General features: G+C 57.2%; 1 protein-coding gene across 2 annotated transcripts in view; it reads right to left on the bottom strand.

The window, feature by feature from the left end:
- Positions 1–725: 725 nt before the first annotated feature.
- SLC66A2 (solute carrier family 66 member 2) overlaps positions 726–9,771 on the bottom strand; it is a 49,908-nt gene continuing 40,862 nt past the window's right edge. For both annotated transcript variants that reach the window (XM_061169402.1, XM_061169403.1), the window contains one exon: positions 726–2,459. In XM_061169402.1, the coding sequence (XP_061025385.1) occupies positions 2,252–2,459 (208 nt within the window). In that variant the 3' untranslated portion in view covers positions 726–2,251. The remainder of the gene's footprint in view (positions 2,460–9,771) is intronic.

The following is a 9,771-nucleotide window of genomic DNA, read 5'->3' as shown; positions in this document are numbered from 1 at the left end:
TATTTTTTTGTTTTTTTACTATTTGAACTTACGGCCTTAATTTTTTAATTAAAATAGTTATTTTCAATTAACACATTATCAGAAGGAAAACAAAAATCCACCCCCAGAGCAGGACCCCTGTCCTGCGTGATTCAGTACACGGGCTCCAGGGTCCACACCGAGGCTCCCTGGTGCCGGGGGCGGCCACGTCGGATGTCACCACCTTTGATCAGCTCACTCAGACTCTCCGAGGCCAGCGCTACAGGCTGGCGTGACTGACTCATTGAAAAAACTTAAAATATATCGCTTCCATGTATTTTGACTTTGTTGATTTTTTTGGTCTTGCCCTCAGCATAAATACTCTCCGTGAAAAAAAAAAACTGCTCGGCACAAACGGATCCAACCCTGCTTGCTATACAGAATTACCGGTTTTCCTTGAAACACTTCTTTTGGCCTTTAAAGGAGACACTCCCCAACCTTCTGAGACATCCCGTCGTTAGGGGGACTGTGCGACTGGCGGAGACCCGGGCGCCACCACCTCCCCCCGCCTGGCCCTGCTGGCGCAGGGCGGTGACTGTCCCCGGGGGCCTGAGGGAGCAGCCCCGGTCTCACAGGGGCCGGAACTGTCCCCCGATGAGGAGACGCTGGCCCAGCCCTTCCCTGGGGTCCCCTGAGGTGAATGAGGACGAGACCGGTCCTTTACTCTGCCCTGGACCCCCCACTCCGACTCCACTCACAAGGCCACGCTGGATCCGCGAGCAGTTTATTGAATTAAAGCCACCCTGACAGAATCACCAGTGCTCCCACACATGGCATGTAAGTCACCCCTGCAACTGGTAATGTTTTAATTTGGAGGCAATGACTGCTACAGACATCTCCTTTCATTTTTTAAAAATAAACGTTTTCAAAGCATCTTGCAGGCCAGAGAACTAAGCAGGATCCTCAAACATTCAGGAGTTTTTGAGGAAAACTCAGGAGGAGGAAACGGCTCCGCACGCCTTCCACTGGCCACGGCAGATGCTGCAGCTTTGGCACCAGCCCCAGGACCGTGGACACTACAGAGCCACCCCTCTGCCTGGGGGAAGGGAAAGCGCCTGCGGGAGCCGTGTGGAAGCATCTAAACACTTGCCCTGCGGGGCCCGGAGTTGGAGCAGGGCCGCTGGGCACGGCTCAGATGCTGTGTAAACCGAAGGGGGACCAATGTCAGACCAGCAGCCCCACCACCACCAGGCACAGCGGATGCGGAGGGCTGCACAGGAGGAGGGGGGCGGCAGGGATGCCCTGCACAGCATGGGGACACCTGCCTTGCTGTCCCCTGCCCTGACCCGCAGGCATCTCCAAGCCTGGCAGACAGACACCTAAGGCCGTATCTGCAAGCACACGATTCCCAGAGGAAAGGGATGCCTGTGCGGTAGCCCTCTGTGGGGATGGCCAGTGGGTCTGCCCGGCCCCAGACCCGGGCCCTCGGCCTTCCCAGGCGGCCCTGGGGGCTGCTGCACCTGCCATGCCCCAGCACCCACAGAGAACCCAGGCCCCGCTCCCAACACCCCGGGGATCACACTGGCTGGAGCCCGGCTGGAGACGGTGGGTCCGCAGCAGCCTGCCCAGGAGGGGCCAGCAGAGCAGCAAGGCCACTGGGGGCCCTGGAAAGGTACCTACCTAGGGTTTTGCAACCAGAGCCCTGTGATGCTTCGGTACCTCATCCCCACGTGTCCCGGGCCTGACCCTGCCGTGAGTCACCCACAGCCAGTCAGAGGCTGCGGGCTCCGTGGGCTGGGACCCGGGCTCTCCTGGTGCCGTTTCTCACTCCTGCCCCCCGTCTCACCCATCTTGGGGCTCCGCAGCCCAGCTGCAGGCCCCCTCGGCCCCATCAGCCACGTCGAGGCCACGGGGGCTGAGATGTGGAGGTTTCCTGAGGTCCTCGGTCCTGCAGGGCCCAGGGTGGCCTCATCCTGGTATGTGAACGTGACCCAGGCTCCAGCCAGCAGTATTTTGAGCCAAAGTGGGAGAGGAGACCTGCTTTTCCGTCACCTTGAGAACAGCAGGCGCCCAGCCTGGGGGGAAAACCTGCTCACACGAGTCCTGGGTAACAGAGCACAACGTCGGCACCCAGGCCCCCATCACCCCCCGAGAGCCACAGAAGCTGAGCAAGACCCCAATGGCTGGGACCCTGTCTCGGGGCCGCAGCACCCACCTGCCCCACTCGGGGAGGACAGGTGGCCAGGCCGGAGCCCACGGCCCGTGGTCCCGCATCCTCATCCTCCCGGCTGCCTCAGAGGGCCTTGGCACTGGTGGGATGCGCCGCGTGGGGGGCCGGCTTTAGGGGGTGGCGGGTGAACACGTAGGCCTGCCCCAGGATGGCCAGGTCCACCAGCACCTGCAGCAGCCCGCACACTGAGAACTGCAGGGGCGCGCCGTTCAGCAGGAAGTAGGCCGTCTTGAAGGTGTCGCCACTCGTCCACATGAGGACCATCTTGATGCTGTGGAGAGATAAACGGTGGTCAGGGCTCACAGACCATGGTTCAGGGGTCACAACCCTGGGTTTGGGGGACATAATCCAGGGGTCAGGGGCCAAAATCTAGGGGTCAGGGGACATAACCCAGTGGTCAAGGGTCATAATCCAGGGGCCAGGGGACATAGCCCAGGGGTCAGGGGACATGCCAGGCCTCGGCCCACCCTCCCATCCCTCCTGTCCTGGCCATGAAGCCACCGCGTGCATGGCTGCGGAGAGAGGAAGGCCCTTCGGCAGGAGCAGCCTCAGCTCTCCAGAGCAGGGGAGGGGCCGGCACAGGGGCCAAGCCCACACGGCCTCACAAATGTCCCATCCTTCCTGGCTGCAGGCACATCAGGTGTGTGTCCCTCGGGAGACATGCTGTGGCCTCAGACGGGAGAGGGAAGACCGCCACCTCCTCACGCCGCGTCCCACAGGCTGACCCTGCAGCATGAGAACTGGCCTGGGAGGGGCGGCCCTCTGCCCCACACACCTGCACCCGGGGGTGCTGAGAAGGAAACCAGAGGCTGCCGGGCAAAGCAGGGTGATGCGGGCTTCTCCCGGGAATCCCCTCCCGGCCAGGCCCCTCACTCAAAAGACAGCCTGAGGGCGATTCCATTCCTGGTCATTGGTGCCTCTCCCAAAGTCTCAGATCGGTCCGTGGGGCACAGAGCGGCCCCGTGTCATCTATCGCTCACGGCTGCACACACCTCTCCACACACAGCATCTAATGCCTGGCTTGCCCGGTAACGAGCATCAGCACCATCGTGTTTTCCTGCATAAAGTGTTCAAATCAGACCCACTTCCACAGCAGGCGCACACTACGTGGCTCACTGAACCAGACCACGGTTTGATGGGGGGCTGCCTGTCACAGGGAGGAGGTGAGGACCCTCAGGGACAGGATGACACCAGGCTGGGAGCCGTCTGTGCCACAGGCAGGGCGGGCACTTTGCGCCCCTGAGGTGGCCCCGGTTCACCCCAGAGGTGGGAGGCCTCCGACCCCAGGTCAGCTCTTATCAGTAAAACCAGGTGAGGAGCCCACGGCCCAGGGCAGGGATGTCCATGTCCCCTGCTCTGCCCACCGGAGTGTCAGCCCGACCGTGCAGAACCGGGACAGGAAGGGGACAGCTCCCCTGACCTGCACCCACAGCGGCTGGAGGCTTCCATGATCCTTAATCAGGAGAATGACTCAGGGCTCGGGGAGGCCCAGAAGGCTGGTTCCCATCGACCCTGCAGCCGGCCCACCCGTCTGAACAGCCCAGTGCATCTCACTTGGCTTGTCGTGTTGACTCACATGGCGTTTAAAGACTTTTGTTTTTAATTAGCTGATAACTAACTATGCATTTAAAAATCCAGGTTATTATATATCATCAGTCCTTTTTCTCTGGCTTTCAACATTTATTTGACTTCTTTGGTTTTTAGCAGTTTGTGATGTAATGCATGTTTGGGACTTGCTGAATATCTTAAATCTGTACGTTGATCTTGCATCAAATTTGGGAAGTTTTCAGCCATTATTTCTTCAACATTCTTTTCTGCACCACTCCTTCCCCTCTCCTGTGGTCTCAGGTGACACAAACGTTAGATTTCATGGTGCTGTCCCTGAGTCTATTCTCTTTTTTTCCCCCGATTTTTTTTCTGTTGTTCAGAATGGATGACTTTTATTGATCTTCAAGTTCATTAATTCGTCCTCTGTCATCACCATTCTACTACTGAACTACTGAAGTATAGTTTTTATTTAGCTACTGTATTTTTCAATTTAGAATTTTCTAGTTGGCTTTTCTTAGAGCTTTTATTTCTCTCCTGAGACGGTCTATCTTTGCGTTGATTTCAAGAGTGTCTGCTGTTGCTCCTTAGAGCACAGTTACACTAGTGCCTTTAAAATCGGATAATTCCAGTATCTGTGTCACCTTAGTTGACTGTCTTTCGATTCTTTGTTGTCTGTTGATTGTCTTTTCTTTTGAGAGTTGTTGACATTTTCCTACTCTTCATGGTAATTTTGGTTTATATCCTAGACGTTTTTAACATTACGTAAGGAGACTCTGTCTTGCTTCAATCCTGTGGAGAATGTCGTTTTTTATGTTCTACCAGGGAACTGACACGGTTAAGTTCAAGCTGCAAGTTCTGGCTGGTTTTCAGGGGCTACGGCTCAATTTCAGTTCAGTTTTCAAAACCACTGCGGCGCTATTCGTATCTGCACTGTGTGGGCAGCCCTCGGTGGCCAGGCTGGGACTTGGGTGGTGGTCTGCCCCACAGGTCTTGGAGGAGAGCCCTTCCTGCTCCTCAGACCAGGCAGAGCGGCTTCTCTCGGAGCGTTCTACCCAGCACACCGTTCTGGACTTGGGGCTGTGCTGGAGTCCAGGCTGGCAGATGTGAAAACACAAAACACCTCATGTCATTCATACTTCCTCCCCGCAATCTGTCTGCTCCAGCACCAGGCTGCTCCGTCCGTCCTGTCCAGATTTGTAGCTGCACCCAAGGGGAAAGATGGGCCCTTCACGGAAAAGATCTGAGATTAGTAGCATTCCATCACTGGCCACCCTGTGCCCCGTCTCGAGTTTTGCTGGCCTTCGCTGACTGGTCCCTGTGGACACCTGACCTAGGAGACCCTGGACAGTGGCTGAGGAGCAGCAGGGAGAAGGCCTCGTTGCTGTCATCTCCTCTACGTGGCATCTGTCGCCGCAAAGTTGTGCCTCTCTCTCCGTCTGAATTCTGTCCTGCTCTGGTGCACCAACTCGGAATTTTAGAGTGAAGTAGTGGTGTGACAAATGGCCTGTAGGTGACTCTGCATCACGGCCCAGGGACACAGGGGACTGGACGGGGGCCGCCCAGCAGCGGCTCGGGTCAACCTGCACACGTAGAACCCCGGGGGGATTGCAGAGGCTGAGAGGGAGGGAGATGCACGTGACACGGTGGAGAAACGCACCAGAGCGACAGCTGTGGCGGGAGCGGTGTGCGCCGGGGGACTGGGCACCAGTGTGGCCGGGTGGCACCAGGAGGCTGCGGGCACCTGGGCAGACCGGAGCCAAGATCCACCCATCTGAGCTACGGAGATGCCCGGCCTGCCAGCGAGGCTGCTCACAGCTTTCCACAGCTCGGAGCACTTCCATTTCAAAGGAAAACCCACACCCACAGAGCAAGCATTTCAAGGAGAAGCTCCAACAAGCAACCGCTATTTCTGCAAAAGGCCGTGAAGACAGGAAGAGAACCAACGAGTCATAAATGAGTCTAGTTCCATTTTACAGAATTGGGAGCTGAGGCACAGTCTCCCCCAGAGATACCCGAACTTAACAGGAGACCCAAAGACCCTCCCTCCAAAAACAAACAACACGGGGTGGCCTGTGCGGCCCCTGTTACGGAGGAGAGGCTGAGACACAGAGAAGTCGGGTGGCTCGCCCAAGGGCACACAGCGAGCGCCTCGCACTGTGGGAGGCTGGGGAGGGGGCGGCAGAAGGCACAGCTGGAGGCTGTCCCGGGCTGGTGTCCCTCTGGGCCCTGAAGCACAGGTGCACCTTCACCCCGGCAAGTGGAGACGTGAGGTCATCGCAGAGAGCTGGGCCCTGCCTGACGCACACGAACATTTTTAGCTGCCCAGGCGCCTCCCCAGCCCCGGCCTGCAGTCGGCTCTTGCCCCGGGGGCAGGAATCCGACAGGCCCCACCACCAGCCCCACGTGTCGAGGGCTCGGGGCAAATATTAATCAAGCTGCTCCCGGCCCGTCTGAGCAGAAGACCAGTGCCAGCCTGAGCGATGTGAGCCCTCGTGCAGGGCACTCTGGACATACAAGCTCGTGCCTCGCACCCTCTGGTCACCCCAGACCCTGCGGTGCCCTGTGGACGTGTGCCGAGCCCAGGCCCATTCTCCCCACACGGGTGTTAGGTCATCTTTTACCCTCAACAGCTATCGGGCGGGGCGAGCCCCAAGGCTTGGCTACCACCGGCCAGCAGGCCAGGGACGTCCTCGTGGACACCACATCCGGAACTCACCTGCTGCACACGGCTGGGTCTCCAGGAAGACCCCTCCTCGACCGAGGGCTCAGCCGGCCCAGGGCTCCGATGATGCCGGGGGCGCAGGGCTCAGAGAACCTTGCAGAAGCCGGTCTGGGTGGGAGGGGAGACTGTCCCCAGGCTGCATTCCTCCAGCTCAGGGGGCGCCTGGAAGCTGGATTCCTTTTTCTAGGTCCCCCCTCACACTGGTCCCCACCCCAGCTGCTGCCTCAAGTGCCTGGCCCTCCCCGCCCTCCTGCTATTTTAATCCGGGCTCCCGTTACCTCATTCTTGGCTCCAGCATTTTTCCTCCCAAAGTGAGGCAGATGACTATTCCTAAAATACCTCTCACCTCATCCTCGCCCCATCCGGCCGTCCAGAAAGCCTCCGCCCAGCCAGTGGCCACGAGGTGAGAGCCTCACCCCTGCGCCTACCCCGGCCCGCCAGCAGCCCACACACCTCCCCGGCCGCGCCTCATTCCCACCTCCCGGCCCGGGCCACACCTACCCTCCTGTCCGCCTATCCAGAGCTCCCCGAAATTCAAACCCTACCCAGAACACATCCCACAGGAGTAGGTCTTTGTGACCGTGGGTCACAAGAAACAATGGTTTCTTGGGTGTGACATCCAAAGCATAGCAATTTTTTTAAAAGATACATTGGACTTCATCAAAGTCAAATCTTTTGTGCTGCAGTGTGAAAAGACAGCATACAATGGGAGAAGATATTTGCAAATCATATATCTGGTAAGAACAGTTAAAGATCTCTACAACTCAATAATAAAAGACAAATAACCAAATTTTTAAATGGGCAAAGAATCTGGATAGACCTTTCTCTAAAGAAGACGCACAAATGTCCAATAATCACAGGAAAAGGTGTTTGATGTCATTAGTCACCAGAGAAACGCAAATCAAAGCCACAGGAGATCCCACTTCACACCCACGAGGATGGCTACAATCAAGAGGTCAGATGGTAACAAGCGTTGGTGAGGGTGTGGAAAAGCCAGAACCCCCGAACACCCCTGGTGGGAACGGAAAATGGTGCAGCCACCAACTCAGCAATTCCACTGCTAGGTGTATTCCAAGACAAAGGAAAACATATGTCCACACAGAAACTGGTAGACAAATGTTCACAGAAACGCTGTTCACAACAGCCAGAAAGACGGCGAACCCAAATGTCTACCAGCTGAAGAAGAAATAAACAAAACTCGATCTGTCCGTACACTGAAATACTATTCAACCTTAGAAAAGATGGACACTGACAGATCGTACGTGGACGGACCTTGGGAACCTTATGCAGAGTGAAAGCAGCAAAGGACCTCGTATCGTCTGATTCCATTTACATGACGTGCCCAGAGCAGACAGAGCTGCAGAGACAGAAAGCAGACCAGTGGTTGCCCAGGCCTGGCAGCGAGGGTGGGGGAAATGGGGAGTACTAATGGGTATGAGACTGCCTTCTGGGTGACGAAAATGTCCTAAAATTAGATTGTGGTGATGGCTGCACAACTCTGTGAAAGTCCTAAAATCCACTGAATTGCGTACTTTAAATGGCGATGGTGTGATAGGTTACATCTCAATGAAGTTATTTTTTTTTTAAAGTTCCAGGGCTTTTGCTGAATTCTAATTCCAGCCCTCGTCCATCGACTGGACCCTGGGTGTGGCGTGTGCGCACATGTGCAGGGGTGTGTGGCGTGTGCGTGTGTGTACTGTGGCGGAGAAGCATGTGTGGGAGCCCACACGTGTGCTGTTACCACATGCATCATGCATGGCATTCTCCATTCACACCATTGTGGGCTTATTACGTGTCAAGGACGACAGAGAAAGATGAGTAGGGGGCTGAGAAGTGACATACGTGCGGCCCCCGGGGCAGACGCTGCCCTGATTCCCGAGCAGCCAAGGCTCCAGGCGCCCCGCTCCAGGTTCAAGGGCAACGCCAGAGCCGGACCAGGTGGACACTTCCCGGACACTGCCTGTCAAGGCAGGAAGTGTCCCCGCTTGGACAAGGCAGCGGGCTGGGGCGGCCCCAGCTGCTGCTGCGCCTCAGCATCCCCACCACACCACGGCGGCCACACACACACACGCACATGCACACACACACACGCACGTGCGCACACACGACCTCCTCTTGCGGCCCCTGCTCGTCCCCGGGCTTCCCACCTGCCCCTCCCCCTCCTCGATCATAACCGGTTCCACGGCTGGTTTTCCCCACGCTGGCCTCCTCTTCCCGTCCCACCCGCCCCCAGGCTCTCCAGTAATTACTTGTTGGGGAACATCTTCCGATCCAGCAAAACGCGGAGGAAGGAGGAGGAACTTCACTCACAGTCGGCCTCTTAGGGTCGCTGCACTAATTAGTAACATGATTCAAAAGCTGCAGCACTTTCTATTACTGGTTCAGAAGCAACAGTCACTTAACATTTTGTAAAGGGAAATCATCAAGTATCTCTTGCATTTCCTCCAAGAAATGTACGTGTGTGAAAATGTATGCATGTGTGTGCGTGAGCATATGTGCATGTCTGTGTGTGCATGTTTGAGAATCTGCGTTTGTGAGTGTGTGCGAGTGTGTGCATGTGAGCGTGTGCACACGTGTGTGAGTTGTGTGTGTGAGTGTGCACACACCTGTGTGCGTGGGCTCACACCCTCTGAACGCGTCCATGGGTAGGCCCTTCCAAGCAGGTCCGCAGGAGATGAAGTTGGTCCTCGAATAGGACCTCACAGCCCCTTCCCTTCTTACACCTCCTGACGGTCTTCTGTCTGAAGCAAGTTGAGGCTGAGTGTCCCGCAGCAGATCTGTGGTGGCCTTGACCACAGGGCTTTGAGAATCCCAAATCCCAGTGGGTCCAGGGCTTCTCCATCATAGAGAAGGTCGGGGGATGAAGCAGCCCTCCCGGCGGGCTCCCTGGATGGATGCCTGAGGATGCTGGGTCAGGCCACGTAGAGCGGCTGCTGGGAAGTGGGGACGAGGGGCAGAGGCAGCCCTGACACCAAGTCCTGAGTCCAGGCCTGGGTGCAGGAGAGGGAGGGAGGCCTCTGGTCCTCTGCTTGGGACGGGAGGAGCCAACCTCAGGAGGCTCCTGTGTCCATGCCGAGGGGGGCTGACCACGCAGCCGGCCGGGGGGGTCCCGTGTCAGGGCAAGTTCTGGGCTGAACCCAGGCTGAACCGACCCCGCTAAGTGCACACAGGGAGCCCCAGCCTCTCTCTTCCAGGCTGGGATGTGGAAGGCGCGAGGGGCGCTTCCCTCACGGCCCCACCCTCCTCGCTCCGCCCAGGAGCCCGAGACCCGCCCCGTAGGAATCAGGCTACAACGTGATGGGCTGGACGCTCG

Source organism: Eubalaena glacialis, chromosome 15 (assembly GCF_028564815.1).
Source record: "Eubalaena glacialis isolate mEubGla1 chromosome 15, mEubGla1.1.hap2.+ XY, whole genome shotgun sequence".
NCBI lineage: Eukaryota > Metazoa > Chordata > Mammalia > Artiodactyla > Balaenidae > Eubalaena > Eubalaena glacialis.
Note: the sequence above shows the minus strand (reverse complement) of the source record. Positions and strands in the feature narration are given on the sequence as shown.